Source organism: Daphnia pulex, chromosome 4 (assembly GCF_021134715.1).
Source record: "Daphnia pulex isolate KAP4 chromosome 4, ASM2113471v1".
Classification (NCBI taxonomy): Eukaryota; Metazoa; Arthropoda; class Branchiopoda; order Diplostraca; family Daphniidae; genus Daphnia; species Daphnia pulex.
The window spans coordinates 4,992,063-5,019,426 of NC_060020.1; the positions used below are offsets into that span (position 1 = coordinate 4,992,063).

The 27,364-nt window shown below is 38.5% G+C and overlaps 7 protein-coding genes and 2 long non-coding RNA genes across 12 annotated transcripts; 4 read left to right on the top strand and 5 right to left on the bottom strand.

Moving 5' to 3' along the window:
- The first annotated feature begins 38 nt into the window (after positions 1–38).
- LOC124191933 (DNA-binding protein SMUBP-2-like) lies at positions 39–8,215 on the top strand. Its single transcript, XM_046584988.1, has 9 exons — positions 39–386; positions 459–660; positions 723–952; positions 1,031–1,313; positions 1,383–1,575; positions 1,632–1,953; positions 6,348–6,526; positions 6,656–6,732; positions 6,797–8,215. The coding sequence occupies exons 1-9, from the start codon at positions 137–139 to the stop codon at positions 8,148–8,150; spliced, it is 3,090 nt and encodes a 1,029-aa protein (XP_046440944.1). The 5' UTR covers positions 39–136; the 3' UTR covers positions 8,151–8,215.
- LOC124191934 (alkaline phosphatase-like) lies at positions 1,957–5,339 on the bottom strand. 2 transcript variants are annotated; one of them, XM_046584989.1, is made up of 10 exons: positions 5,188–5,339; positions 4,479–4,625; positions 3,975–4,195; positions 3,741–3,788; positions 3,519–3,663; positions 3,281–3,447; positions 3,007–3,208; positions 2,596–2,940; positions 2,309–2,530; positions 1,957–2,244 (listed from the first exon to the last, which is right to left on the bottom strand). In XM_046584989.1, the coding sequence occupies exons 2-10, from the start codon at positions 4,579–4,581 to the stop codon at positions 2,039–2,041; spliced, it is 1,659 nt and encodes a 552-aa protein (XP_046440945.1). In that variant the 5' UTR covers positions 4,582–4,625; positions 5,188–5,339; the 3' UTR covers positions 1,957–2,038. The 2 variants fall into 2 exon arrangements, with proteins under 2 accessions (XP_046440945.1, XP_046440946.1); XM_046584990.1 differs by having other exon boundaries at positions 4,479–4,641; positions 5,188–5,262.
- A 224-nt stretch (positions 8,216–8,439) lies between the features above and the next one.
- Positions 8,440–10,655, top strand: LOC124192373 (transmembrane protein 120 homolog). The gene is made up of 9 exons (XM_046585608.1): positions 8,440–8,595; positions 8,679–8,795; positions 8,864–8,982; positions 9,048–9,221; positions 9,283–9,375; positions 9,455–9,672; positions 9,763–9,986; positions 10,085–10,256; positions 10,324–10,655. Exons 2-9 carry the CDS (start codon positions 8,718–8,720, stop codon positions 10,437–10,439), a joined length of 1,194 nt encoding a protein of 397 aa, XP_046441564.1. The 5' UTR covers positions 8,440–8,595; positions 8,679–8,717; the 3' UTR covers positions 10,440–10,655.
- A 156-nt stretch (positions 10,656–10,811) lies between these two features.
- On the top strand, positions 10,812–12,586 carry LOC124192372. The gene is made up of 2 exons (XM_046585607.1): positions 10,812–11,512; positions 11,613–12,586. The coding sequence occupies exons 1-2, from the start codon at positions 10,826–10,828 to the stop codon at positions 12,438–12,440; spliced, it is 1,515 nt and encodes a 504-aa protein (XP_046441563.1). The 5' UTR covers positions 10,812–10,825; the 3' UTR covers positions 12,441–12,586.
- Positions 12,587–13,130: 544 nt separating this feature from the next.
- LOC124192374 lies at positions 13,131–15,261 on the top strand. Of its 2 annotated transcripts, XR_006873704.1 has the most exons (6): positions 13,131–13,343; positions 13,497–13,802; positions 13,892–14,271; positions 14,514–14,622; positions 14,841–14,969; positions 15,052–15,261. It is a non-coding gene; the product is annotated as an uncharacterized LOC124192374 (long non-coding RNA). The 2 variants fall into 2 exon arrangements; XR_006873703.1 differs by having other exon boundaries at positions 13,131–13,802.
- Positions 15,262–17,226: 1,965 nt separating this feature from the next.
- Positions 17,227–17,930, bottom strand: LOC124192375. Its single transcript, XR_006873705.1, has 2 exons — positions 17,766–17,930; positions 17,227–17,703 (listed from the first exon to the last, which is right to left on the bottom strand). It is a non-coding gene; the product is annotated as an uncharacterized LOC124192375 (long non-coding RNA).
- Positions 17,931–20,230: 2,300 nt separating this feature from the next.
- LOC124192379 (protein tweety-2-like) lies at positions 20,231–24,246 on the bottom strand. Its single transcript, XM_046585617.1, has 12 exons — positions 24,058–24,246; positions 23,382–23,546; positions 23,163–23,323; positions 22,977–23,088; positions 22,660–22,904; positions 22,503–22,598; positions 22,359–22,431; positions 22,036–22,266; positions 21,836–21,975; positions 21,631–21,732; positions 21,287–21,499; positions 20,231–21,175 (listed from the first exon to the last, which is right to left on the bottom strand). Exons 2-12 carry the CDS (start codon positions 23,499–23,501, stop codon positions 21,046–21,048), a joined length of 1,623 nt encoding a protein of 540 aa, XP_046441573.1. The 5' UTR covers positions 23,502–23,546; positions 24,058–24,246; the 3' UTR covers positions 20,231–21,045.
- A 112-nt stretch (positions 24,247–24,358) lies between these two features.
- Positions 24,359–27,329, bottom strand: LOC124192380 (nudC domain-containing protein 3-like). 2 transcript variants are annotated; one of them, XM_046585619.1, is made up of 9 exons: positions 27,003–27,329; positions 26,701–26,924; positions 26,461–26,617; positions 26,296–26,384; positions 25,587–26,234; positions 25,195–25,518; positions 25,053–25,128; positions 24,602–24,835; positions 24,359–24,537 (listed from the first exon to the last, which is right to left on the bottom strand). In XM_046585619.1, exons 5-8 carry the CDS (start codon positions 25,685–25,687, stop codon positions 24,653–24,655), a joined length of 684 nt encoding a protein of 227 aa, XP_046441575.1. In that variant the 5' UTR covers positions 25,688–26,234; positions 26,296–26,384; positions 26,461–26,617; positions 26,701–26,924; positions 27,003–27,329; the 3' UTR covers positions 24,359–24,537; positions 24,602–24,652. The 2 variants fall into 2 exon arrangements, with proteins under 2 accessions (XP_046441575.1, XP_046441574.1); XM_046585618.1 differs by having other exon boundaries at positions 24,918–25,128; positions 27,003–27,325.
- On the bottom strand, positions 26,603–27,221 carry LOC124192531. Its single transcript, XM_046585891.1, has 3 exons — positions 27,003–27,221; positions 26,697–26,924; positions 26,603–26,617 (listed from the first exon to the last, which is right to left on the bottom strand). Exons 1-3 carry the CDS (start codon positions 27,219–27,221, stop codon positions 26,603–26,605), a joined length of 462 nt encoding a protein of 153 aa, XP_046441847.1.
- Positions 27,330–27,364: the final 35 nt, after the last annotated feature.

The following is a 27,364-nucleotide window of genomic DNA, read 5'->3' on the forward strand; positions in this document are numbered from 1 at the left end:
TATGCGGAACTATGAACGATCTCTTTCTGGTCTCGTGCTCTCGTCTGCTTTTATTTACAAATCTTAGAACCTTGCCCTTGCACATGTTTTGGATGTAATAAAGAGACATTTCTAATTTTTAAATTAATTACACAAAATGCAGTATAACAGTATTGAAGATTTTGTGATACAGCAGCTTGAATTACTGAACCTTGAAAGAGATGCAGAAATTGCCGAAAGTCGAAGGCTTCAAGAAAATATTTCTGCTAAACAGCTCCAAGAAAAAGGGGTTTGCATATTAAATTTAGTTGTTCAGGGAATAAGATCTGGTCTTTATGGTAGAACAATCATAACATTTGGTTGCAAGTTGGCTGGTAAAGAATTACCATCGTCGAATTTAAGTTCAGGTAATTTTTCTTTTGTTGTTCAAAAACAATCATCAGTAGTAATTTCAAACATTTTCTGAAAATATTGTTTAGGAGATATTGTTGGAATATTTCCCAACTCCAGTGCTTCCCAGCTGGAAAAGGATCAGATTTGTTCTGGAATTGTCAGCTGTTTAAAATCTTCAACTATTGAAATTGCCCTAGACACAGACTGTGATAATGTTGACTTAAACGACAATGACTGCTACAAGTTGTTACAGTTGGCCAACAGTGTGACCTACAGGAGGCTCAAAGTGTATGTTCTTTCAGTATGTTTATCACAACTTGACTATTAATAATCTTTTTTTTTGTCTATAGGGGATTGAACAGTTTAAAAAATTACCAAGGCCCTGCTGCCTCTCTCATCAATACGCTGTTTGGCGGACAGTTATTTTCATCTGCATCATTATCCTTACCACCAGTCCTTTTAGGATATGATAATGATCTTGTTTGGTTCAACAAGAACCTAGATCATTCTCAAAAAGAAGCTGTTGAATTTGCGTTGAAGCAGCGAGAAGTAGCAGTTGTTCACGGTCCTCCAGGGACAGGTCAGTTCATATTTTTTGGTTATCATATATGCCGAGTTTGCTATTTGTTTTACATTAAAACTTCATATGTTTTTGTAGGTAAAACTACAACTGTTGTAGAAATTATTCTCCAAACAGTCAAAGCAGGTGGTCGAGTTCTTGCTTGCGCGCCTTCTAATGTTGCCGTAGATAACATGCTGGAGAAACTCGTAGCGAATTCGTCCGTGAAAGCTATTCGTTTGGGTCATCCAACTAGGATGCAAGAAGCCATCCAGAATCGTTCACTAGATGCTGTTCTTTCAAACAGTGAAGCTCGTTCTATCGTCAACGACGTCCGTAGAGATCTTGATGCCCAACTGAAACAAATAACAAAAACCAAGAAGTAATTTTGTTTAAAAAACCTCTGATCTATAATTTAAAATATTAATAAACTGAATTTTAAAAAATTCAGACGAGGACCCATTTTCAGCGAAATTAAGAATCTAAGGAAAGAACTGCGGGAACGTGAAACAAAAGCCGTAAAGGAAGTTCTCTCCCATGCAAATGTCATTTTGACGACATTGACTAGCGCTACGCAGGAAGGACCTCTAAAGCACTTGCCACCGGATCATTTTGATTACGTGGTAATCGACGAGTGTTCACAGGTGATTTTGGCAGCCATAGTAGCACAAATTTTCACACATTAATTTTTGAACAACAGTCGACAGAATCAGCCTGCTGGCTTGCTTTGACCCGTGCACCGAGAGTCCTATTAGCTGGAGATCACTTTCAACTTCCACCAACCATCATATCGCCCGAAGCTGAGCGTAAAGGTCTCGGCCTCACACTAATGGAACGAATCATCAACCGCAAAGAGGACGGCAATTTGTGCGTCCGTATGTTGACGACCCAATACCGTATGCATCGCGATATCATGCAGTGGGCATCGAATCAGCTTTACCACGGAAAACTGGTAGCCCATCCTTCAGTAGCGAGCCATTTACTCATGGAGTTACCCGGCGTCGAGGAGAACGAAGACACAGGTACACATTTTGAATGTTTATTAAAACCACACATTAAGAAAAATGAGGGGGATCTACATGAAAATTGTGGATAGAATGAGTGAGTCTAGTAGTATTTTAAAATCATCGTGCTTATTAAAACCATGAGTAAGGTCAGCACGTGCGATATAGTAGTTGCAATCCCACCGCTTTGTGCCTCTGGTTTAGGAACTTCGCAAGCCGTCGAGTATGGTCCCATGCAGGCGGCATGTCCGACGACATGAGCTACGTAACTTTGTTCGTGGACTCCGTGAAATAAATGCGACATGGGACCTAGTAAAAAGGGCAATTGAAGAATCATCAGATTGGCAATTAATTGAAAAAAAAAGATCAGTACCTGTTGCGTAAACAGCGACATCCTCGCCTCCGTGGAAAGCGTCGTCAGCTGGAATTTGTGACAATTGTCTGTAGGTCTTGTTGTGAATATCCAAAGTACTTGCGTCCAGCCATGGTTTCGATGGATCAGTCGTTTGATTGTTCACGTTGTTCCAGAACCCGGGACCAGATGAATAGCTCAATGTTGTGTAATTGTAGCCATTGTCGCCGACACCAGAAACACCTAAAAAAATAATTACCAATCAAGTCATTGACTTAATCGAATATCGCCATTCATTTTGAACATACCAGTTATTTTGTTCCCCCTAACTGGATAACCGTTAATGTTGAAAGTGTGCGAATGATCGGCAGTGACCAGTATGAGCGTGTCCTTGTTATCGGTGAGTCGTTCGGCGATAGACACAGCGCGATTCATGGCTACCGCTTCTTCCAGCGCTAGTAAGGCATTATTCTTGTGATGAGCGTGATCGATGCGGCCGCCTTCCACCAAAAGGAAGAAACCCTTGTCGCTCTTTTTCTGCAGGAAGTGAATAGCCTTTTCTGTCATATCTTCGATTCCGGGCGCCATTTCACCGATTTTGGGATCTTCTGTTCTATCGAGCTCGTAGGGTATGTGATTCATCGCGAACAAGCCTGGATAACGCGTCAAAGATTTTTGTTGAGTACTTTATCCATCTTTTCTTGTGCTTGTATAATTACCTAGAATAAAGTCTGTATCGTCGAGATTGGCATTTAGAAGACCATCGCGGTTTTCTAAAAAGAGATGCGATTTTTCGCGTTTCTTCTTGTCGGCTTTCCACGCTTCAATCAAGTCCAAGTTATCACCCCGTTTGCACGGCCATTTAGCCGTTCCGTTATCATTGGCGGCCTCGAAAACTTGTCGTCCTCCACCCAGAATAATCTGCATTGAGAAATGATTTGTTTTTAACGTTCCGTCTCTACAAAAAAAAAATATTGTTTTAAGAAAAGTTACATTGATATTGCGGCCAGGCTCATCTTCAATTAGCTGTCGAGCAATGTCTTTGCACTCGTGGCGATTAGCGAGCGGGACTTGTGAATCGCACTCCCAATCACGGTTAGCGGAGTGGGCGTAAAGTCCAGCAGGAGTGGCGTGTGTTACTCTCGTCGTCGTCACGAAACCTAAATAGGAAGGAAAAAAGTATGTAGCAAACGAGTTTTAAACTGTTCAGATTGGCAATAAAAAGATTTACCAGTGGCTTTTCCCGCATCTTGGGCCCACTTAATGACGCTTTGAACATGCGGCTTTGTGCCGAGATCGGATCGACAGATGTTGTATGGTGCCGAGACGTCCAAACCGAGGGTGCCGTAACGTCCTTTCACTCCAGTCAGATAAGCCTGAAACGTGCGTTGAATGCTTGTTTACTTCTTTATTCGTGCGTACCCATAAATAACTATGTTGTAAGAGATTTTACCGTGGCTGTACCGGCCGAATCAGCTACTTGTTTATCTACGTTGTAGGTCTTCGGGTTACATGTAATGGTGCACAAAATATTAAATTCGTGTTTTCAAATTTTTTCACGAAAATTAAATTGCTTATGAAGGCTTAAATTTTGACTGTAGCAGCTAGGAAATACTGCACAGCTTAAATATTGTTGTAAATCTTTTAAATCATTTCTACCAGAAAGCAACTGCTTTTTTTGCATTACCTTAAGGAGTCCGAGATTAGGGAATTTTTCAAAAGATAAGTAATGCTCCTCGCCAGTCTGTCCAAGCTTTTGTCCGGCATGTATACGAGCTGCCGTCACTGTCGATACTCCCATTCCGTCACCAAGGAAAAAGATGACGTTTTTGGCCGTATTGAGATTAAGTTGCCGATTCAGGGCACGCAGTAAATCTTCTTTGCCCTGAGCATACCAAAAGTCCTGGTCTGCATAGAAAATTCGAAGGTTATCATTACAAAAAATATATCTGATTACAACAAGGAAAATGACTGACAGTCGGGCTGAGAGTGTGTTAGGCTTTTTTTTTTTTTTAAATTTAATGTTTGAAAGACTTTCTTCCTCAACAAGATGCGTATATACTATTGATGTAGTAGGTGCTTGAAACAGGAAAGGATCATTTAAAAAAAGAGAGGCATTGACGTCTCAAACGGTTTTTCTTTTAATGGTTTGAAGTTGATCCGATAGAAACAAAAAAAAGTTGCCATTTACCTTCTTTTAATATTTGTGGAGGTTCAAACTCAGTTGTCGATGGTTTGGTCTTCGATGCCGCGTTCCCGAGAACACTTAAAATGAAGAGCAAGAAAAGAAGCATCCCGGTTTCTTTTTTCACGTCCGTCCGGTAAAATAATCCTGCGCCTGTGTTTTAACAAGACTAAAATTGTGATTGACAGACCCAAAATTGTTGCTTAGAATTTTTGAAAAATGGACTAAATTTTTCTCTTAGCCCACTGGTGTTTTACGTGCAGCTCTTTCTCCTTTTACGAATGCCAATGAATGTTGTAACATTAACAAGGGAATGAGGAGGCTGAAAGATATTGAATACTACTGGAACAGAAGGAGATTTAGTTCCGTCGCAATACTTTAACCGACAAAATCTGATGTTTCATTCGTTGAAAGTCCGCGCTCAATTTCTCGCTCAACAACCCAGTTTGCTTGTCATTCTCAGCTTTCCGTTTAGGAATGCGAACTGCCCGCAGTAATATTATATCTGCTGCAAACATTTGCTAGACATTTTTTAAATTAAATTCTGCGAGCTTCTTTTTTTTAAAATCACCATTAAAGCAAACTAGAACTTACACGAATCAAATTACAGTAGAATTAATTCTGATTGAATTTATACGCCCTTGATATTTCGACAAAATCACTGTAATATTTGCAGGAACTTGAATTTAAAACTGCAGTATAGAAATATTCTTACCGTATGTGTAAACAACTGTCCAGTAATGAGCCGCAGCTGCTAGTTTTTCGGTGTTTGAATTAGAAGCGTTCGACAACGACTGAGTTAACCAAAGAAGGGCTGCCCGGTTTTGACTCGGGGTCTTTTACACATGACAGCGTAGCTTTCCTTTGTGCGTGATGAATAAAGAGTTTCGGCTTGCCCTATCCCTCAATGTTTGATATCAGCATTTATCTTAATCCTTTGTTCTATGTATAGTGTGAAAATCTTTAGTATTTTATTACTGAAATTTTCACCCCATTTTTTTACTATTAAAGTCGTTCCCTCCCACCATCCTACAAGAACCATCAACTTGAGCGTACACAAATTAAAAACAGTCCCATGATCAATAGCATCTGACAGTCTAGCGGAGAAAGGGTAAAAACCATAGACAACAACTTTTTCACATAGTGTTCCACATTTGAAATTTTTATCAACTGCTGTTTACGAATAAAACCTGTTCTCTTGGGTTCTGAGAAACCCATTCTGCCTTTCATATGATATCCCTTAGGGGATGTGAGTCGGGACATAAAATCTGGCAAAAAAAAAATTCTCAACCGCTTTTCATGTACGGTCAGACTAGTGTTATCCTTTTGAGTTTCATGACCTTTATCATTGAACTTCCCCGCATTTTTACGACCATGTCTGCCGGTCTGCCGGTCTGCGGTTCTGATCAATTATCTTCTGCCACCCTTTTCTTTGGAGTGAACCAGGCACTTTTTTTTTCAAATGGAAGAGAGTTTGCATTAAAAATTGAAATGTTGATTTTCATAATCTTTTCCGAAGTGTATAAACCCGTTTTTTTTTTAAATACTACAGTACGTATTTCCCTCTCGGCTAAATCGAAGTAGGTACGGGCTTTTCTTTTCGTTCCACCTTTTGTATTGTAAATATAAACCTGCTATAGCGTACGTATTATAACGGTTGATGTGTTGACCTTTGTGCGTGAGTGCGAAAGAGATGAATAGCTGTGTATGTAGTCCAATGGCCTGTTTTACGTTGACAAGTCTTAGAACTCCATCTGTGGAATATCATAAACCTCTGAATGAGTACTTGAAAGTATTCAAGAGGAGTGTTTTCGTAATTTACTGCCTCTATGTGTAAATTCTTTGCACAACTGTATCGTTGTTTTATTTTTCAAGGAATTCCTCTCCTACTAATCGATACGGCTGGCTCTGATTTTCATGAGTCGGCCGCATCGGAAGAAGGGTCCAAAGCCAACAGTGGTGAAGCGTCTCTCGTTGTATTGCATGTCCAACGATTAATTGATTCTGGTGTGCCAGCTCGAGATATCGCCGTCGTTACACCATACAATCTTCAGGTTTGTACGATACGGTAAAAATAATCAACTGAGTTTTATCAAGTGTACCATCTATTGTAAAAGTATATCCGATTAATTCATTGAAATGGAAAAAAAAAATCAAGGCCATAATACAACAAATTGTTTTAGGTGGAGTTGCTGAGACAAATGTTAAGCGGCAAATACCCCCAATTGGAAATTCGCAGCGTAGATGGCTTCCAGGGGCGGTAAAAATATCTCTACATTTCAGTTCCATATTTCACAGTTTATATTACGTTTTTTTTCTTTTAGGGAAAAAGAGGCAATCATTCTTTCACTGGTACGATCCAACTCGACGGGTCAAGTTGGTTTTGTAGCTGATGTTCGCCGACTTAATGTGGCCTGTACCCGCGCCCGACGGCATCTTTGCCTAGTTACAGATTCCAGCACCACGAGCCGTGCTGCAAGCGGACTCGTCGAATACATGGAGCAACATGGGGAAGTTCGTTCGGCACATCAATACTTACAAGAGATGGATAATGTTGTGGTTCCTGAAATTGGTAATCGCAAGCCTGGAGTAACAGCCAAATTGCACAAACCCGTTGCTCCATCCAAACCCACACAAGATAATAGCCAGTCAAAACAAGAGAAAGAAGAAATAGCCACTCGAATCAACGCCATGTTGATGGAATGGTCTTCCAGTGCCGAATGTATATCTGGTAGCATCAAAGAATTTCCATCAACAATGACCGCCTATGAGCGACTAGTTATTCATCAATGGGCAGAAGAGCGTGGTTTTCACCATCAAAGTGTGGGAGAGAATCATAACCGTCGCATCCAAGTTAAAAAACTTATTGTGTCAGCAGCTTCGCAACCTGAGGTAAAAGACAGTCCGCCTCAATCTGTAGTTGAGGCTACGATCCTTGAAAATGACATCATTGGTGAAGCCTTGTCAGATCGAACCGAGAAGATAAACTTGAATCCGGATGAAACTTCTTTGAAGCAGAAAAAAAAGAAAAAAAAGCAGAATTCAACTTTAGCAATGGAAAACTCAGTTGCGCCACCCAAGGATAAACCTGTAAAATCTTTGGCCTCACCTAACCTCCCGTTGGCCAGCGAGTCGGTCGACAACAACATCAAATGCGATGATTGCAAAAAATCAGTACCAAAACAAAATCTAGCACTTCATCGATTACGGTGCACTGGTTCCGGTCCAACAGAACAAGCAGTAAAACCAAAACAGAAGCCGGTGGTTAAACCGTTGCCGGTACTACAAACCGATCGGGCCAAAGACTCGAAAGTAGACAAGAAAGCAGATGACATTGATGGTATCTTGTCGGAATTTCGGCAATTGGATAACGTCTGTAATTATGCTACTTGTAAGACGGGCATTTCGTTAATGGGTCAACATTGTAATCTTTGCAATCGTCGCTTTTGTCTTTCACACCATCTTCCTGAAATCCATGGATGCGGAGATGCTATTCGACGCCAGGCACGTAATGTTACACTTAAACAGGGCTTTGTTGCACCTGGATCGTTACTTGTTAAACCTAAAGCAGTCGATGCCTCAAAACGTGCTCATCTTCAACGTAAATTAGACAGTAAACTAGAAGACATGTCAACTCAACGAACGGGGAAAAAAGAGGAAAAGAAAAAGAAAAAATAGCAAAACTGTTGATCAATATGTATTTATATTGATTGGTGAGACTAATACACAGTTTCATATAATCAGCTATCGCGACTGATGATTCCTTAAAATTTCGTATTTTCAATTAATTAAAAATGAATTGGGAAAGTAAATTGTTGTTTTCGTCCTTTTAATTTAAAGAAAAAAAAAAGGACTTAGTAGAGCCTCAGCCCTCAGCTTCCAATCCAATTCAAAACAATCCATCAGAAAGCTGAAATCGATTTTATTTGTTTTTAAAGATAATTTTTATTGAAGGCCACTAGATGTCGTAATCGCTTGACACTACGAGTTAAAGCGATTGCGTGTCTGACTCTTGAGTGTCTTCTGCTTTAAGTTACTCAAGTTGTATCGAAAGCAAAAGTTTTCTCGTCATTCAAATTTTCTTTAAGTAGAAACTACGTTATAATAGCATCGACTTTAAAAGGTATAATTTTTTTATTACACGCAGGTGAAGGAAATATTTTTCATGACTATCAATATTTGAATGTCAAATTTCGAATTTTACAGTCTAATGTGCTCAGCATAGATAGAACTTTGGACTTTGAAATGGCCTTGAATTTAGGCGATATCGACTCGTGTATCCAAGATTTGATCGATTTAACTGAAGACTACAAACAGCTTGAAGTAAAATAACTATTAGATTATGTGTTAAAATCAGTAAATACTAATAAATATTGGTGAATTTTTTTCAGGCAACTCATAAGGATTACACAGTTCAATTAGAACAACTGTCAGAACTACAGACAAAATGTGTAAAAAATTTGAGTCATCAAAGATACCGACTAGGGATTATCAAGTCAACACTAAAAAAGTATTCAGTTAAATACAGTTTTGTATTAGTAACTCATTTGTATAATATACCTTAATTAATATTAGGATTAAGCCAAAGGATGAATCTGAAAAAGAAAAATTTGAACTTCTCAATAAAGATTTAATGAGGAGACAGGCTCAGTTGAATGAGATGGAAGAATCTCTACCTAAGAAGAGTGGAACATACCTCAAAATCATTCTAGGATCAGTCAATGTATCATTTCTCAATAAGCAAGAAAGGTAATTTATAAATTCTTTTATTTAAAGAAACCCAGCCGTAAATAATGAAATTTCTTTTCAGATTCAAGTACAAAGATGATTATGAAAAGTTTAAACTTGCTCTGAGTGCTATAGCAATGGGCCTATCTGTCACAAATCTTATTGCCAATTTGAGGTAGACTCAAAGACATACATCAGTTGAATTTATCTAAATATTAATACTTATCCATCATTCCAACTTTCAAATTGTCCAGGATCTTAGATTTGGCATTTGTTTTCCTTATGGTGTGGTACTATTGCACTTTGACCATCCGCGAATCAATATTGCGAGTAAATGGTTCCCGAATCAAAGGATGGTGGAGAGCTCACCATTTCATTTCGACTGCGTTATCCGCTGTTTTACTCACATGGCCCGACTCCACCACGTATCACCTATTTCGTCATCAGCTCATGTGGTTCTACGTCTACATCAGTACGAGATTTCATTAGACTGATTAATTCGGATTCCGACATTGATTTTACATTTTAATTTTGTTTTATCTTGAAATTGTGATTGGTTTAGGTTTCGTACAGTATCTTCAATTTAGATACCAGCAAGGATGTCTCTATCGCTTGAAAGCTTTGGGTGAACGCCACGATATGGATATAACCATTGAGGGTTTCCATTCATGGATGTGGCGAGGACTTAGCTTTTTGCTTCCATTTCTCTATCTAGGCTATTTCTATCAACTGTACAATGCTTGGGCCTTGTACCAACTTAGTTTCCATCCGGGTAGTGAATGGCAGGTAAAATCGGAGTATACCGCAGTTTTTAATCAGATGAGGGGTTACTTACATTTATGTTATTTTTTCCCCTTTTTTTTTATATATATATATATATACAGATTCCAGTCCTTTCTTTCCTTTTCCTGATTCTCTTTTTGGGTAACACTTTGACTACATCTATGGTGATTCCACAGAAACTCAGAGACAAAGTTCGGCTCAAGTACCGCTTTACTCGTCTCGACAAGTATTTTTCCACTTATACAAAGGGTGGCAGGCGATATACTTTGTCTGGTAATATAAAACTATTTTATTTTATTTTCTATAATTTTTTTTTCTTCATAAACATTATTTCAAATAGATCGTTCACGATCAAATGAAAGTCAGGATGCTAGCCAAGGGACGGAAATGACTGAAGAGGAAGTTGCTTCATCTAAAATGAAAACTAAAAGTTTTGAGGATGAAAAAGACCAATGATTGAAAGTGATGTAACGACAAGAAAATTTCGCCTGAGAGACTGTCGACTGATCGGATAGTTCACTATTTTAGACCGACACTAAATCACATCATCATTAAAAGATTATTTTTTCGTTTTCTTTTGTTAGGGATGGTCGCTTGTTCCATTCAGTGTTTTTCCTTTTATTGGAAGCATTAAAAAATTGGATTGCACAAGTTCAATCTCAATGAAATTAATTTTGTTTTGTTTTTACAAACTTTAATTTTTTCTTTCAAGCATTTGTCTTTGCAGTCACCAGATGGCAGGGTACTGAGGGTCTAAATAATAAACAACACGGAGTGGATAAGAAAACTGCTGAAAGTGAAACCAGCACCATGTGACCCATTTTCTAGTTTGGTGGAAAAAAATGTTGAACTTAAAGCAGCCTCTAAGTTTAGTAACTTGTGCCTCAAATTGCCTTATTGAATCAGTGCAATTTTGGAATTCCTGTCAATTTGATGTCCAATCTTTAACCAGTTTACAAGAGTATCTCTTACTTATTCCTAATAATCTGTTTGATCAGTGGGCGGAAAAGCTTTTGTTATCGTTAAGTAGAACACAAAGGAAAAGCGACGCTCACTTTCTCGTTTTTAGTACTGCCTTGACGCGACTAAATATTGATGATTTCCCCACCTTACCAGTGAATGTTACTGTTCTGTGTGATTACTTTAGATTTGCTACAAATTTAAAGTACTTGCGCTGTCAGTATGCACCTTTCTTCTGGTCTCCTTCAGACTTATTTATATTCCAGAATTCAATTGTCTGTTTTAAAAACCTTCAAAAACTGACGTTGTGCAACATCGATCTTATGGAAAGTCCATCATTTTTGGAGACTGTTGGAAAACAAATCACCAGTCTGAAAGAACTTGACATCAGTTATGGGAAGATTCCTTCACAAAGTTATGGTAAAATATGTGAAAATTTTTTACATCTAGAAGTGCTCAGAATGAAGCAGCATTCAGAAGAATTTCGTACCATCACATACAAACATGTTATGCAACTTCTAACTTGTTTATTGAGGCTTAAAATTTTGGACGATGATACAACAATATGGGTGAGTTAGTATTTAAGTTGGTATAAGTTGTTACACATGCGTTTCACTTGTTTATAAATTAATAAATATAACAACGCTAATGTTTTCTTATGCTACATAGAGTTGCATCTTACCAGCATTCGCACAACTCAGCAAGGAAATGTATTCTGATTTGTGTGCTTCTATACACCATCTTACTATCTACCAGTGTTCGGAAGTAAACGTAAAATTTACGAAAAAGGTTTTAAGCGTGTGCCTGGACAGTAGAATCTTTAAAGAGTCATCCCGCACAGACATAGCAGATGTAAACACTTGGCTATTCAACAGTTTTCCTGCACTTCAGTCGATTGATCTTCGTCTCGAAAACGTACGGTTTTCAGCAATTGAAAGGTTTTTTCAAACCAAAAACGTTGGATGGAAGATACATTCCATTTTTCTTTCAAAAATCCCGCTTAATTTTACAAATTTTCAAATAATTGGAAAGTACGCAAGTAACCTTAAAAGGTTTGAAATCATCAATCAACTTACGTTAAACGCAATGATGGATGATCAGTACATCGCTCCAGACGTTAACGGCCGTTTGACTGAGCCATACTTTGGACATCTTATACATCTTTCTTTTACTGGAGCCTGGGAAGAAAATATTACATGTCTTTTATTGAATCACTGTTTATTGCTACAAGAGCTCATTCTTAAACCAACCACCATATCAGGAACATTCCTCAAGCATAATCCCCTTCGATATTTGCGTCGACTCATTTTTGATACATCACACTTGATTTGGAATTCTTCAGATTTAGAAATGTATTTTCTTCAACGTGTCCTTCAGTCAACAAGTTCTCTTAGAGAAATTGGCCTTAAATCGAGACCTTCTGAAGAATGGGATTGCCTTCTTCAACAATTAAAGATTGCGAACTGTGATCTACATATATTTCGATCCACGATTTAAATGCGATGCCTGATTCCAAAGATTTATTTCAATTGTAAACCCTGATTCAGAGTTGTGATCGCCATAATAATGAGTAAAAAACCCAGTTTTTCATTAAGTCGCACACTCACACAAACAAAATACATTAATCTGCTTTTAAAACAACACTTATTATTTTTTGGTTTTTGTTTACTGTAGATTAGCAATGGGAATTACTTTAATATAGACATCCGCAAGATCAATGTTTGACTAATAATCAGTCTTTTACGCCTAAAGAAGAGGTCTTTTTCGTCTGCGAAAATTAGTTTTTTATTAAGAATATCCATGTATCGAATGAGGTTGTCCTCATTTGTTAGTTAACCGCATTTCGACCCTTTAATGATCAATTGCTTCAAACGTCTTTTAATTCTTACGCATCCAGCAGGTATACTAATATGCTGGATGTATTTATTTGTTGACCTGTGCCAATACGGTGAAAATACTGCACAGCATTCTTTTGTTGTAAAATATATTTTAGCAACCCTTCATCCGTACAATTGAACAGCCCTACAATAGCCGCCAATTCTTTATCGAAGGCAGCAAGGCACCTAGTAGTGGAATTTTGTACTGCTTTATGAAATTCTCATTTTATCCGTCTGCTTAGATTTCGGAATCATCGTAATGAATTATGATTGTGGCATCGTGCTGATAGAAGGACAATTGAAGGTTGGTTATTACGTGCTTACGGGTTATTATTAGAGTCGGCCACCTTTACGTTAACGGTTAATCAATTTGAACTCTTTTTACCCAACCCTGAACTGCTGGACCTAAACATACAATTTTGCTTGAAATCGCAGAAATCTCAATCTCCACTCAGTTAAATTTTTTTCCATTGAGTCTGTTTCTGAAAGAAGGATGTGTGCTGGGTGCTACTGGTTCTGTCTGGTTAATGTTACATCACTTAGATTAAATTTTATGACAAGTCTAGGTCTTTTGAGTACCTGACGAAGTGAACACAATCATTCAATGCCAGCCTATTAGCCTAACCTACTCTATCCTGAATTGCTGAAGCTGTTATTGAATTGCCTGATGGGTTAGGTATTCCAGTTTACATGTTGATCCACCTTAAGATGAACAAGGAGCAAGGAACGAGTGCATGAGGGACAAAATATCAGTGTCAGAAAATTGCTAGCCAGTGAGAAGAATGTGGTGATGGTGCTTAACCCTGTGGTAGGTAGTCCAGTTTGTGTACATGTTCAAGGGTTTGACATTGAGGTAATGTGGAAATTTATGAGAGAACCTAACCTGTAAATGGAAACAGTTTTCTGGCTATTTTCAGTGAAGAAAATGACAACAACCAAGATTTTATTTGACTGGTTATCACAGATTATCTACGGTTATGTTGTAAGTTGTTGTGTTATCAGTTATGTTAACATAGAATCTTGAGAATTCATCATGTTGACGAAGAGTTTTAACATTTATTTCTAATTTAGATTTTGCGTACCATACTGAACAAGGAATGTCTGGTTGTCCTTCCAAGAAAAACGACAAGGTTTGTTAAGCCTTAGCCCTTTGGCTACTACCCATTGACCTCCAGCGCAGCGATACCGGAATATAAACTCCAAGAATCACCTCCAACCGCATGGCACTGCTCACTGGCGAGCAGTCCTTCCGTCGCCGGAAGCATAGGAGAGTAGGGCGTGCTACCAGCAACATTCGACTTCTCAACCGACGGCCCCCACTACTTCTTACTACTTAACACAGCACGGAGCTTTGATCTTCAGATTGTTTAGCTGTTTGTGATTGGTGATGACGCCATGGCGGTTTCTTGGGGAAGAGGAGATCATAAAAATTTTCGTCAGGAGAATATTGCGTGAGTATCAGCTTTTTTAGGTCTTTGCTTGTTTTTACTGTTCGATCCCACCTCATCTTACTCGACTTAAGGGCCGCACACTATTGGAGACTTTGGGATCTGGAGTAAAAATCATATTGAAGTGTTGAGAAATCTGGTCAATCGGTCCATCCATTAAATTAGAATAGTAAATTGAAGTCTTACCGATGGATTTGATTGTTTTTTTTTTTGTTTTTTCAATGTTTATGGCTGGGGCACTAAAGATCACATCTGGCTGACAGATTCGCCTTCAGTTGTTGGAGCGTACGCATAGGCCGCTAGCCTTTTAGCCTCTACCTTCTTCTCAGTTGAAGCGTGGGTTTTGATAGAAAGGTACGCTATTGTCATTTCTTGGGAATTTTATGTTAGCTGGATTGCATGGCAAATTTATTTCCATTTGTGTTGGGTTGGTGAAGGTGAGCGGGATTAATTTATGTTGTACGTGTAGTGTTAAGCTGAGTAACATTTTACACGTACAATGTTCTTAATTGTAAAATTATTGATAAAATTCATTGAAATTTTGATCATGACATTTGTAATATTTGATTCAGGCACCTATTAAAACATGGAGCTTCACTTCAGCCATCTGATTCATCACTTGGATCCAAGTGTGCAGGCTGCATGAATTTACGTTTGCTGTGAACATCAATTACATGTCCACTGATTGAAGGCCCTTAAAGGTGACTTATTCAGTTTGTTCAAAAATTAAATGTGTTGAGTTGGGAGAAAACTTTTACCAAAATTTTCTTTATCCTTTGCTAGTTAGAATTCCAGTTTCAGTGACATGAAGAGTGTGAAGTGAATAACCTGCCATGTGCTACATTTACCAGATCTGCTTGATGAAAGTAAAATGCCTTACTGAATTCGTCAGCCAAATGATAAAGCATCATTATCACCTTTTGCCATGCTACTACGAGATACTGACTGAGAAGTTGCACACACCTGCAGTCACTCGCCACAGGATTATGCCCAGGTAACCGATAATTGACTTTATTCCGTAGATAGTCTACTAATAATCTACTTGCGTTAAACTCTGTGTCTAATCGTTTTTTTTTTTTTTTTTTTTTTTCGCACAAACGGCCTCAAATCGTTGAGAGAATTCTCTCTGTAAGTGCCAACCCTCCGTGCGTGTCCCGCTGAGAAGAAATGGCAACCAAAGCCCGCAACATGGGCATAGATGGTAAAAACCGTCAGGGATGTCGCCCGTCACAGAGGAGTGAAGATAGCTTGGAACTTAAGTACGACAAAGCATTACCACGAGAGGAACGAAAAAGCTGCTGCAAGACGGGTAAGGCCACCTTATCTTTCTCGACTTAAGGACACACTTTAAGGGACTTTGGGATGTGGAGCCTTGAAAGAGTTAAAAAGTCTGAAAAGCTAACTAAAAACTTTGTCTATTCGTGTCATAGGGAAAGCTGCTGGAGTAATCTGGTGTTTATGCTCATTTGATTCATTTCGTGCCAGCTAGTGAAAGCCGAAAGGCATGTCGAATTCAAGTTGAGCTGCTGCGTGCTGTCTGGAAGCAAGCAATCCAGCCGTTGCGTTCAGTCATTGAACAGGAATGAGGAATCTAATGACTGTCAATAGGTGGCTGAAATGATGTCCACCAGGTAGCGCGAGTGTGTTCAGCACTGACGCAGAGCGGCCATTTTGTTTCAAGACGCAGTAGAGATGGGTTGTTGGTCGTGACGTTTCTCACGATGAAAATTAAAAGGTATTTATTGTTAATATCCTATTTTTATTGAATTTATAATGTTGGTTTGAAAATTTACAGGTGATTTAGCACGTAGAAACCAACTTGCCGAATCATTCAACTCAGACTTGGAATTGCCTGTACATTCCCGAAATGGCGTGCCTCATGTGTCTCGCTGCCTGTTCTTAGGCGTACGTCTCATCCCATGCAACAGTAAAAAGTAATTATTTTGATCAAATGTCTTTCAAAAGTACTACAGATTTAGTTAACATGACTAGAGAGTAGACCAATTTGCTTCGCTACTATAGAAATTTTGAATCAGATATCAAAGTTATTCTGTTGGACTGCGTAGTTTTCTGTTACTCTTTGTATTCTTTTGTTATAATGAGTATGCATGTGTACACAGTTGTTTCTCGAAAATAATTTTCTTTTCCTCAATAGGTATAACAACCACACTTCTTAAACGCTGTTGGATACCTTGTTGCAGCCAAAGGTGAAAGGTGTGACGAAGACAGATTGAACCATTGTATGCAGCATGCGGTTGCAGTGTAATCCAGAAGTTGCTGTGCTGTTGTAGCTGAGCTGTTCCATCTGGGTTCATGACTTCAAAATTTTTGTGTTTTCATCCGTGTCCATATTTTGTGTTGCTGAGTTATAAGTGTGATCTGTTGTCTTTTGAGTTTTCATTCAATCATGCAGTATACGACTGAGGCAACCTGATCAATATCAAGTTTGACACAGTCGAGAACTGCTAGATTAAACAAGCTTTCTGCGCCAAACAAATAATAACTTGCATATAAATTGCATCATGTTATTATCGCGGTAGAGAAAGCAACAGGCCCCCCCTCCTGGGGGCCACAGGAAAAATCTGTGTAAAATTATAAATTTTGTATAAATTTTGTTATAAATAAAATTTGTATATTATAAAATTTTCAAATGAAATTTTTCGCGACAATTTTTTAATAATAACGTGTAGGGGGAATTTTTTTTAAATTTTTTTCAAAAACAAAAGTCTGGACTTAGCAGAAATAATGGGTGGTGAACTTTGGATTTTTTCAAGAAAAATTGGTTTGTTGGACTTTGAATTTTAATGATAGAAAAAATTAAAAAGTTTTGAATTTTATTGTTGTATTTAGTAAGATCAATTATTTGGAAATTTACATGGCACTCAGAAATATTTTCTCACATCACGAAATTTTCAGCAGGAGGAAAGGTACTTCAGGAGAAAATAGACATACACGTGATTTATCGATCAATTTTGTATTTCAGCAATATTTCAACACATTCAGTGATATACTTCAGAACTTCGATGTATAGGTAGGAGCAACATGAGTAGTGGTGACAGTCAGGAGAATTGCTGGTGTAATACATATGAACTTCAGATGGTAGTAATTTGGAGCAGGATAATACTTAAATTCCTCGATGTAGTATACCAGGCAGCGTACGTGGTTGTGTAACAGGAGGCTTCTTCGGTGTAGTACTTGGCGGCTGTGGAGTTGTAGCTAGGTGCAGCGTAGGTTGTGGTGTAGTAGACTGGAGCATCAGTGTAGTATTTCTGTTCAACGTAGTACGAAAGAGCAGCTTCTGGGTTTTAAATCGGGACTGCATAATAATTGGCCGCCTCAGTTCTGGTTGAGTAGCTCGGGGCAGAGAAGTACTTTGCCGCTTCGGTGTAGTATTCGACCGTTTTGGTGAAGTTATCAGCAGGAGCCTCGGTGTAGCTGCTGGGAACAGAAGTAGTTAGGCGTGTCGGTGCAGTAAGTAGCCGAGAAATGAGTAATACTTGGGAGCCTCGGTGTAGTCGGATGGGGCGGCATGCGTTTTCATGTAGTACTCCGTGGCCTTGGTGGTGTAGTAACTCGGGGCAGAGTAATACTTCAGGGTGTCCGTGTAGTGGCTCGGGGCAGCGTAAGTTGTGGTATCAAACTCCGGTGCTTTAGTTGTGTAGTACTTGAAGACCTCGGTGCAGGAACTCGTCGTTGCGTAAGTTGTGTAGGAAGGCGGCGGCGTTGTGGTTTGATATCCGCCATACCAAGAAGACATCACTACACCAGCGGTCGATCCAGCCATCAACGATACAACACCCAACAGGAGCACGACGCTATAGATGACTAAACATGAAATAATATTTAATATTAATGTTTAAATTTAACAGGCATATTAACGAGTAGAAAAAATAGAATTGATACAAAACTCGAAAAATTAAGAATATTTACCCATAATAGCGAATCGGTTACACGATAAGGAATGCAGTTAGTGACAGATAGGGCACTGCAGTTCGGGCACGACTTCTTTTTTTTAGACGACTCCTTTTACGCACAGTAATACTTCGGGACGTAGGAGCAGTAACTCGGGGCAGCGTAGGTTGTAGTGTAGTAATTGAGCGATTCAGTGTTGTAGTAATGCGGGGCCTCGGTGTAGTAGGCAGGGGCAGCATAAATAGACAATTCCGGTGCCTTAGTGATGTAGTACTTGGAAGCCTCGGCGTAGTAAACTAGGCAGCATACGTTGTTGCGTAATAGGCGGCTTCTTCTGTGTAGTACTTGGGGGCTGCGGTGTAGCGTAGGCCGTGGTGTAGCGAACTGGAGCATCAGTGTAGTATTTCTGTTCAACGTAGCACGAAAGAGCAGCTTCTGTGTAGTACGTCGGGACACGTAATACTTGGCCGCCTCAGTTGTGGTTGAGAAGATCGGGGCAGAGTAGTACTTTGCCGCTTCGGTGGAGTAATCAGCGGGAGCCTCGGTGCAGCAGCTGGGAACAGAGTAGTATTTAGGAAAATCGGTGCAATAAGTAGCTGAGAACAGAGTAATACTTGGGAGCCTCGATGTAGTAGGATGGGGCAGAATGCATAGTCATACTCCGTCGCCTTGGTGGTGTAGTAACTCGGGGCAGAATAATACTCGTCGTCGTCAGTGTAGTGGCTCGGAGCAGCTTAAGTTGTGGCATAAAACTCCGGTGCCTAAGTGGTGTAGTACTTGGAGGTGCAGTAACCGACTGTTGCGTATGTTGTTGTCGTGAAGTAAGGCGGCAGCATTGCGGTTTGGTATTCTCCATAGCAGGGAGACATCGGTACACCAATGGTCGACCAATCCGTCAAAGATAAAACACCCAACAGCAGCACGACGCCATAATTAACTAGACAATTAATATATATAAACATAAAGATTAAATAATATAGGCATACATCAAGAAAACAGTAAGATTAATACAAAACTCAATGTAAAAAAATATTTACCCATGGTTGCGAACTGGCAATACGGTGAAGAAGGCAGATGGTGAGTGCGCTGTAGTTGTTGCCGTGTCGGAGATGCTCCCTCGACTGATTTCCCTTCGCCTTTTCTCTCGCCTTTTATACGATTTTTTTTCTCACCCTCACCTCTAAAGCCTTGCGGGTGCTGTACCTGTTTGGGTGCTGTACCTGTTTGATAATGTTGCAAAAGGTGAAAACGTCCGTCCTCACCCATCCTCTACACCATTGCATGACACGTTTTTCTCCATGACCTTCGAGTGTGTTACTGGCCTTTCCTTCTGCAGGTTGCTGGGGGTGGGGATGGGTCTACAACAACCAATATCAAAATGAATACCAAATGGTTGTGTAACACATACCGTACTCACCCAACCTCTACACCACTGCATGACACGTTTTACGTAAACATCTCCGTGACCTTCGAAAATGAAGGACACGCAAACTGACCTTTCCTTCTGCAGGTTGACGTTGCTGGGGGTGGGTCTACAAAAACCAATATCAAAATGAATACCAAATGGTTATGGCTTAAAACTCAATTTTTATACCAATTGACATTTCAGTAATTTGACTCGTTTCTTCGGTGAATGAATAAATCTCCCATTTCGAACCGTTCGAAGGACATTCGGCTTTTTTTTTAAATATTCCACTGCATCATTATCTAAGTTTCAAACACATCAACAATCCATATTCATTTCATGAAGTACACACAGTTGAGTCAATAAGCTCTCAAAAGTTGCAAAAATGTTAACACTGGAACGATCCTTGTACTCACTCCCATGAGCAACATCGGAAGAATCTAGAGCTGTTAACTATGCCTGATTCTCAGAACAATTAAACCACGAGACCATACAGAGTGAGTGGTGCTTGGCGACAGTTGGGACAGAGCGAGGTGGAGTAAGAGTTTGCTATCACATAAACATTACTACCGTTATTAAATTATCCACGCTAATTGCTCCTAGTTTTATTTTGTATCTCGAATTTATCTTTTGTATTCAATGCGCTTATCATGACCAAACGACGTGTATTGTAGCCGATGTACATACAGTAGAAATGAAGTCACTGAGACTCAAGGAGGTTAAGAGATAACCAATACAGTGCGATAGGAAATCATTCCTCCAGAAAAAAAACAAAAAAAAAACAACATTAAATCGTATGAGAGTTGGTGAGGAAAAGGTATAAAGTAAAATTAGCGAACGAGAAAAAATAAGGAACCTATCAAGGAATTGGCATCCCACCTTCTCGACATACGAAACAAAATTATTGGAAAAGGGAAATGGCGGTGTTTACATCTTTCAAAAAACGTCGCATAGAAATACTTTTCCGTTCGAATTCGACTCTCACTACTCGTGCACACTATGTAACGACCACCATTTAAAAATCGAGTGAATGCTAATCATTTCCGAATGATGATTTAAAAAAAACACATACAATCTCCATCGTCAAAAAGTATCGGGGAATTCGACATAATTAGTTTGCGCTATTGAATAAAAACACTTAGTTTCGTACATAGTAGACATGGCTGCGCTTACATATTTTAGTGATATATCCAAGTAATAGGGCTGGAAACTTACGAGAAAAAAAAATTATCGGTATGAAATAGGGGTTGCCCTTCCCCTCCCGTTTTATCTGCAAATCCCAAATCTAGTGGTTTTAGTTTACCCTAACAAGAAATGTGGCTTCGATATCAGCCGTTTATCTCCCAATGACTTGATGAATGATAATAATAAAAAAAAAAATTATATGTATAATTTACCTTTCCCCAAAGGTAACCACTTTTTTTTTGCAAAGGCCCTTAGCTGCACTACATACTACACAATTAGTAGAAATCGGACGACTCGAGCGTTTTGCATGACTTGCTCAACGTGGGATACTGGCCATTGTTAGGACCCAACAGAAGTGGTGGAGCTGAAGCTTGTTCGTGACGATTATGACTTCCACGACCATTCCTATAAATATAATTAGTATTATGTAAATTAAATGAGTTTATAAGGTTTCATTTTACAAAAATTAAATAAATAAAAAAACAAATATCAAATAAAACAATAGAATATTATTACATGGTTCCAGGGAAGGGCGGCGTTTGAGGTGGCGTGTGTGTATGACGATAATGTGCGTGACGGCCGGGATATGTTCCGGCCGATGAGTATGTCTGTGGAGGATTCAATGACGGTCGACTTAAGCTACCACCCTGAGCCCCACGACTGCTACTGCCAGCACTACTTGATAGGGGGAGGAACGGATCTGCTTCGGCTACTTGCAAATAACCCTTTCTGTGTGATACAAATTAAAATAATATAAGTGAACGTTATTTTTAACGGAAATGTGATAAAATCAGACAGACTTTAAATTGTAATCTCTTTAATTACAATCTAATAATTGGGACTAGGAAAATATTTCTCACCGTTTTCTTAAATAAATCCAAACATGAGAATCCACCCAGACCAAAATGGTAAACAACAAACCAGCGCCAACTGCGCTTCCAAGCATGAACGTCAGTCCAAATCTGTTTAAATATGTGAACAAAAAAGTTAGATTTTGCCATAACAAATCCAAGACAAAGAAAGCAGAGCACAAAACTCTAACCACGAAAATAATGAAATATTTACAAAGCTTTGCGGCAAGTGACGTCGAGTATATCCAAGTACCGGCGGTGTATCGGGGCGCAATCTACTAATCCGGCAAGAGTTGCCAAGTTTTGGGTTGCTGTTTTCAACGAACGGGTAAGCTTGTCAAGCGAAGGTTGTACCTGAGAGATGAAGGAACATTTGAAAAATGACTAGCGGGCTTCAAAAGAGTATTAACTTACGTCTTTTGGCGAATAGTGCATTTCGGCGAGCACAGCAAACTCGGCAACTAATTGTTCGCTCTTCTCGATATTTAAACGAGCCTGGCGCACAAACGTGTTCAAGGGACCACTTTCTTTGACAACACCATCAATCGGGCAACGCATGTAGTAATCGGCAATGTCTGCGCCATACTGATTAGCAACAAGACGTTCAACAACACCAGCGGGATCCACACATGCATCCCCCATAGCCTTTAACAAACAAAAAAGAAAAAAAAAACACACAAACACAAAAGACTGACATTATTTCAAGGAAAAATAAGTTATTTAACTAGAACACTTACCATAGCCAACGCTATGTAGATTGAAGCTGTGCACCAGCTTATGATTATCATGAGCAAGCCAAAAACTGCAAACCTGGACATTTGAAGCATCAAGAAAAAATATATAAATTAAAGGCCACCCAAGCTTGGCGAAAAATTATTTACATGACAAGTAGACAACGGATGCGGCGAACGACTCCAAATATCAAAATCAAGCAAAGCAAGATGAAGACGCTGAGCAGGCCCATAGTAATCGGCCATCTGTTATATTCAAATTACGTTGAAACTTAAATGTGAGGATCACGAAATATTGCATGAATACCTATACAGTTCGACGGCGTCGAAAATGGTGAGGAATGGTGGCAGAGGAGATGTTGGCACGAGACGTTCATACAGCAAATTCATATCGTCCGTGGAACGATTTATATTTGCTGTGGTTCTATGCAACAACTCGGTCGCTAATCGTTGGATGGTAACGTTTGCGAGAAGCTTACCCTCAACAACTTCTGTTAGGCGATCCGCTAGTGGGAAACTTTGGGTTTCCAAGTTCAATTTTAGTGACTGACTCTACAATTAATAAAATAAAATTATAAATGAAAATTGTGACCGACACTTAAGAAGAATGAAAATATTTCATACATGATCTCTGACAGCATCAATGTTGTGCTGAACTGCGCGTAACGTAGAGCTGAAACGTACAGAAGCATTGTGGACATCGTCATTTCCGTAAAGACCAACTGCTACGGTAGCACTGAAATAAGAAACGTGAAAATGGCATAATGAGGATACAAAAGTGGAAATCTAAGTGCAAATGAACGACTATACCTGCAAATAAACGCCGTCACACCGAGAACCCATCGGTGACAGTAGAGACTTCTACCCTGTTTAAGTTGTTTGTCGCAACAACGAGAAAGTAGATATGATAACAAGACCAAGAGAGTAAATAGCAGCCAAACAGCTGGAACACTAGCTGCAACCCCCAGTGACTAAAACAACAACAGTTAAATAAAACTACTCAATAAACTTCATAAACTTGTTATATACCTCCAAGTAGATGTCACTCCTGGGGTTAAAGGTACTGTTTACGAATTGGAAAGTAATATTCACATGTGGCAGTGAATGATAAAATGAGGCCAACAGAGACGGTACATAGTTTTCTTCCATGTTAGAAACTTTTGAGTACAGACCTCCTCTTAAACATTACACTTCCTGTTGATAGACGAATAACAAGTTTCACTTTATTAACTGGCAATATTTCCCCATCACCAAACTTAACAAAAATAGGCATTATTTAAACAAGACATATATTTGATTAAAGCCAAAATAAAATAAATCTGAGATAAAAAATGTGCTTCTATTGATCTGATACCTTAAAGTAAACAAATCCTATCAAGCAATAACAATGCTATGGCAGTCTAGCAATGGCTTAGTGCCAAAGATAAGGTAACTTACTACTTTTGGACCTTGTTTTTGTTTAAAAAAAATATAAAAACCTTTACTGTCTTGACAAGATCTCTCAATAACAGAATCAAGAGTAATCATTGGCAAAACATTAAAAAACAATGCGATGTGAAAATGCACAGAAAAATTTGTACGACACTTCTCCTGAAATGGGGGGGGGGGATGGGATCCTCACATTGAAAAGCGAACCAACTGCTGCTTGCGTTATTTACGATGTATCAACTATTTCTAGTTAGAGACAGTTTCAAAGTACACTTACATTCTGAACTTGTTTGAAAGATGAATTTATCTTGATTTCATCGCTCTATTCCAGTTAGTACGGGTCAATAACAAAATGTATTGAAATAATGAACCAAACCCAACGGGCTGTTAAAGACCCTCAGACGCCATGAGCTCTTTAGGGACGAAGTTTTGTTGAACAGCGTTGCGGCATTGCCATTTAGCCTTACAATTGCCAATTTCCCCATGACACACAGGACACAGCACACAGCACACTACATCATCATGCAAAAACAAAACAAAAACAAAAAAATAAACAAAGTAGATTACTTTACAAAGTATGGGGTATGCATCACTGAATCGTGATTAAGATCATGTTTATTTCACAGAAACCACCACTCCAGCTGAGTAAATGATATTTGATTCATTAATATAGGCATACAGAAATGTTAATCATTTTTTTCCGTAAGGCGGGAAACTGCCATGATTCCAAGTTTGAGGTCCGCTCCATGGAAGCTCCCTGCGTTATTATTACAAAAGAAGATTATTTTTACACTTTATAGATTATTTTATGTTTGACAAACATTTATTAACACAAATGTGTTATTCGTCGTATCACCAAACGGAAAAAATTGTCAAATTGCGCTTGAAAATTGCTGTCTCTTTTCTTGGTTAACCATCAGTTCTTCAATTTTCATGTGCTCCTCTTGACTTAGTTCACTGGCCATTACTACAGTATCAATTTTTTTTGTATCAATTGGAGGATCAGAGGAAAATAATCTGTCCCACCATTGCTCCTCTTTCTTTTCTAGATTAACCTGAAATAAAAGTGAAAGGGTATGAAAATAAAACCCTTGAAGTTTAATGTTATACTGTTATTCAATAACATTATTATTATACTTGAACATGCTCTCCTACTAAGCTCCATAGGCACTCATCAGGCTTAACTTTATGAGGAAATGTGTGATCAATTAATATGCAACTTCCATTCGGTTGCAGAGTTTCTACTTTAAGATGGAGGGAGTTGATTTTCACCTTTAATTGTTTAGCTTTTCGAATGTCTTTTTTAACTGGAATGAAAACGTCAATGTCGCGAATAGTCTGACTCCATCTATTTAAGTTTTTAATGCGGTAAATATTTACTATAGATAATTCTAATTGTTAATTTGGAATATACCTGTAGTTTCCTCGATCATCTCCGTTATAAATTTCACTACAGTCTTTTTCTTCACTTTTTGGAGTCTGCCCCTCTACTGCCCCTTCACCTTTTGATTCAACTGTGCTTTGGACATCCATGTCAGCATTATCACTCACCACAACCTCTTGGCAGGCTGAAGGAATATTACTGTCGGAAGAAGCTATATTTCCTAGAATGGCTGCTTGTTTCTCATATTGAGTTTGCTTTTCATAGCGTAGAAACATTTTTTGTACAACTTCATTAGCCACTCCGGCAGGAAAGCCTATTTTCTGAGAGTCATTCTGATGCTGATAAAAATCAGTACTAAAATGTAATAATACAATATGCAAACATGAATTAAACAAGAAATATTTAATGAGACTCATAATTACCATCTGTAAAGAAATCCAAAGACAGAATCAAGGAATGTGACTATACTACGATCTTCTTTTAATATTTCAAGAAACAGCTGATCATGTTTGTTGTTGCCCATTGTAAATGAGAAAAAGAAAATTTGCTTACAATAATAGTACAAAATTTTTGAAATGAGATGAACTGTCGTCAAGGTAGTTTGATCGTTTCAGTATTCAAAGTGAGATGTAAAGTATTTAAAAGTTATTACTGGGAAAACCGTAGTCTACGTTCTACAGTCTACACGTCTAATAACGTCTAAGCATGATCTAACGTCTTAACATGCGTCTAAATAGAAAAACTGTTTGAAAATCGGCGATTGAGTAAATTGTGTAATATGGACTTTGGAATATGGAACCATGAAACAAATGACGCGGAATATGATAAAGAGTGGGGCACGAAAAAAAACTGAACGTCAGCTGGGCAGATAATAAATATTAAATAGGAAAAAATATTTTGCCCGATACAAAAATATTATGAAAAAAGAGTATTTCCGAAAAAAATGTTTTTTTCCCCCTGTGAAATTCACAAGATTCACACCAATAGAAAACCGCTTGAGGACTTTTATAAAAGATGATTTTTCTTCTCAGTTTGCGAAACGCAACAAATTACCAGAGGTTGTGTTGACGCTATATAAGCAACGTGTTTAGAATAGTTAATTTATTACATCTGTAATGAAATGTTCCTTACCAAGTAACTAGATCAGCTCCAATTATATCATGGACGTGATAACACACACCTAGCGGAACAGTTTTTTTCATGTTCCGAAGTTCTAATTCCTTCAGTTAAGGGATCGATACAATAAATCATTAAAAAACTATTGAGAATGAATTTCAACATTATTTTTTCTCCTACGTTCTGCAAGATTTGCTGGTACTTGGATTTTTTCACCATTCCTAGTATACTTTGCCGTCCTTTAACATACGTTTTCATGAATTCTCCAGCTCCCGGGAAGCAGAACCAATATGTGTTAGCGGTTCTCACAGTCAAAAGGCAATCATGGATCAAAGTTCTATTAGAGGGAAAGAATATTACAATTGATTATAATTAGTCCATTACTAGACCCCTCTCCTCTAAAAAAAATATGTTACGAACTTAATATTTTCTTCACTGAAATCAGTCCTGATAAGAGCTTCTTTTTCTAAAGTAGTTTCTTTGATTCTGTCAAGAATCTTGCTGATAAATTTCTTTGCTAATGACAAGTCTGAACATTTCCTGTTAATAATTTCTTTGTATTGGTCCATAAACAAAACAGCTAGAGATTCTTCTTCGCTTCCCAGTTTGAATAGTCTAATGACTCCATTTTGAGTTAACTCATCCTGTAAAATAAATATACCACTGTAATTAATATAAGGAGTAGTCTACTTTGGAAAATTTTATATTGAATAATGATTTACAATTTCTTTGTCAACCACCGTTCGATTTGAAATCCGACTGTAGATCATGTGCTTCATAACAACACGGGGAACTCGTTTGAGGAATTTTTCTTCCGGAAACAACAATGATAACTCGCGTAAAATTTTCTCCGTTTCACGAACATCATTCGCAACGCACTGCTGCTTGACAGGACTGGAATAAATTACAATTTCACTTTCCTCGTTTTTACGTTTACTCATATCCTATATTTTTCTATTGTAAGACTAAGTAGTTGGAACCAACAACTTTGAGTATGAGTAGGCCTACAAAACCGTGTAAGAAATTTCTAATGTGTCACTTTCATGTGTTCAAAAATCGTCTGCAAACATTTCAAATGGAAACT

What these genes read in the sequence shown, in the direction of transcription:
- LOC124192379 (XM_046585617.1), bottom strand. Translation starts at nt 23,501, where the DNA reads ATGGAAGAAAACTATGTACCGTCTCTGTTGGCCTCATTTTATCATTCA. An exon ending in ATCCGTTGTCTACTTGTCAT is followed by an intron (nt 22,432 to 22,502) that starts GTAAATAATTTT and finishes TCAAATGTCCAG; the next exon opens with GTTTGCAGTTTTTGGCTTGC. An exon ending in TGCACTATTCGCCAAAAGAC is followed by an intron (nt 21,976 to 22,035) that starts GTAAGTTAATAC and finishes TTCATCTCTCAG; the next exon opens with GTACAACCTTCGCTTGACAA.
- LOC124192380 (XM_046585618.1), bottom strand. Translation starts at nt 25,687, where the DNA reads ATGGGCAACAACAAACATGATCAGCTGTTTCTTGAAATATTAAAAGAA. An exon ending in GATGATCGAGGAAACTACAG is followed by an intron (nt 25,129 to 25,194) that starts GTATATTCCAAA and finishes AAACTTAAATAG; the next exon opens with ATGGAGTCAGACTATTCGCG. An exon ending in TAGTAGGAGAGCATGTTCAA is followed by an intron (nt 24,836 to 24,917) that starts GTATAATAATAA and finishes CTTTTATTTCAG; the next exon opens with GTTAATCTAGAAAAGAAAGA.
- LOC124191933 (XM_046584988.1), top strand. Translation starts at nt 137, where the DNA reads ATGCAGTATAACAGTATTGAAGATTTTGTGATACAGCAGCTTGAATTA. An exon ending in CGAGGAGAACGAAGACACAG is followed by an intron (nt 1,954 to 6,347) that starts GTACACATTTTG and finishes TTATTTTTCAAG; the next exon opens with GAATTCCTCTCCTACTAATC. An exon ending in GTAGATGGCTTCCAGGGGCG is followed by an intron (nt 6,733 to 6,796) that starts GTAAAAATATCT and finishes TTTTTCTTTTAG; the next exon opens with GGAAAAAGAGGCAATCATTC.
- LOC124192373 (XM_046585608.1), top strand. Translation starts at nt 8,718, where the DNA reads ATGGCCTTGAATTTAGGCGATATCGACTCGTGTATCCAAGATTTGATC. An exon ending in TTTCTCAATAAGCAAGAAAG is followed by an intron (nt 9,222 to 9,282) that starts GTAATTTATAAA and finishes ATTTCTTTTCAG; the next exon opens with ATTCAAGTACAAAGATGATT. An exon ending in ATCCGGGTAGTGAATGGCAG is followed by an intron (nt 9,987 to 10,084) that starts GTAAAATCGGAG and finishes ATATATATACAG; the next exon opens with ATTCCAGTCCTTTCTTTCCT.
- LOC124192531 (XM_046585891.1), bottom strand. Translation starts at nt 27,221, where the DNA reads ATGAGTAAACGTAAAAACGAGGAAAGTGAAATTGTAATTTATTCCAGT. An exon ending in CGGTGGTTGACAAAGAAATT is followed by an intron (nt 26,925 to 27,002) that starts GTAAATCATTAT and finishes TTTATTTTACAG; the next exon opens with GATGAGTTAACTCAAAATGG.
- LOC124192372 (XM_046585607.1), top strand. Translation starts at nt 10,826, where the DNA reads ATGTTGAACTTAAAGCAGCCTCTAAGTTTAGTAACTTGTGCCTCAAAT. An exon ending in ACGATGATACAACAATATGG is followed by an intron (nt 11,513 to 11,612) that starts GTGAGTTAGTAT and finishes TATGCTACATAG; the next exon opens with AGTTGCATCTTACCAGCATT.
- LOC124191934 (XM_046584989.1), bottom strand. Translation starts at nt 4,581, where the DNA reads ATGCTTCTTTTCTTGCTCTTCATTTTAAGTGTTCTCGGGAACGCGGCA. An exon ending in TCCACAAATATTAAAAGAAG is followed by an intron (nt 4,196 to 4,478) that starts GTAAATGGCAAC and finishes TTTTCTATGCAG; the next exon opens with ACCAGGACTTTTGGTATGCT. An exon ending in TAGGGGGAACAAAATAACTG is followed by an intron (nt 2,531 to 2,595) that starts GTATGTTCAAAA and finishes TTATTTTTTTAG; the next exon opens with GTGTTTCTGGTGTCGGCGAC.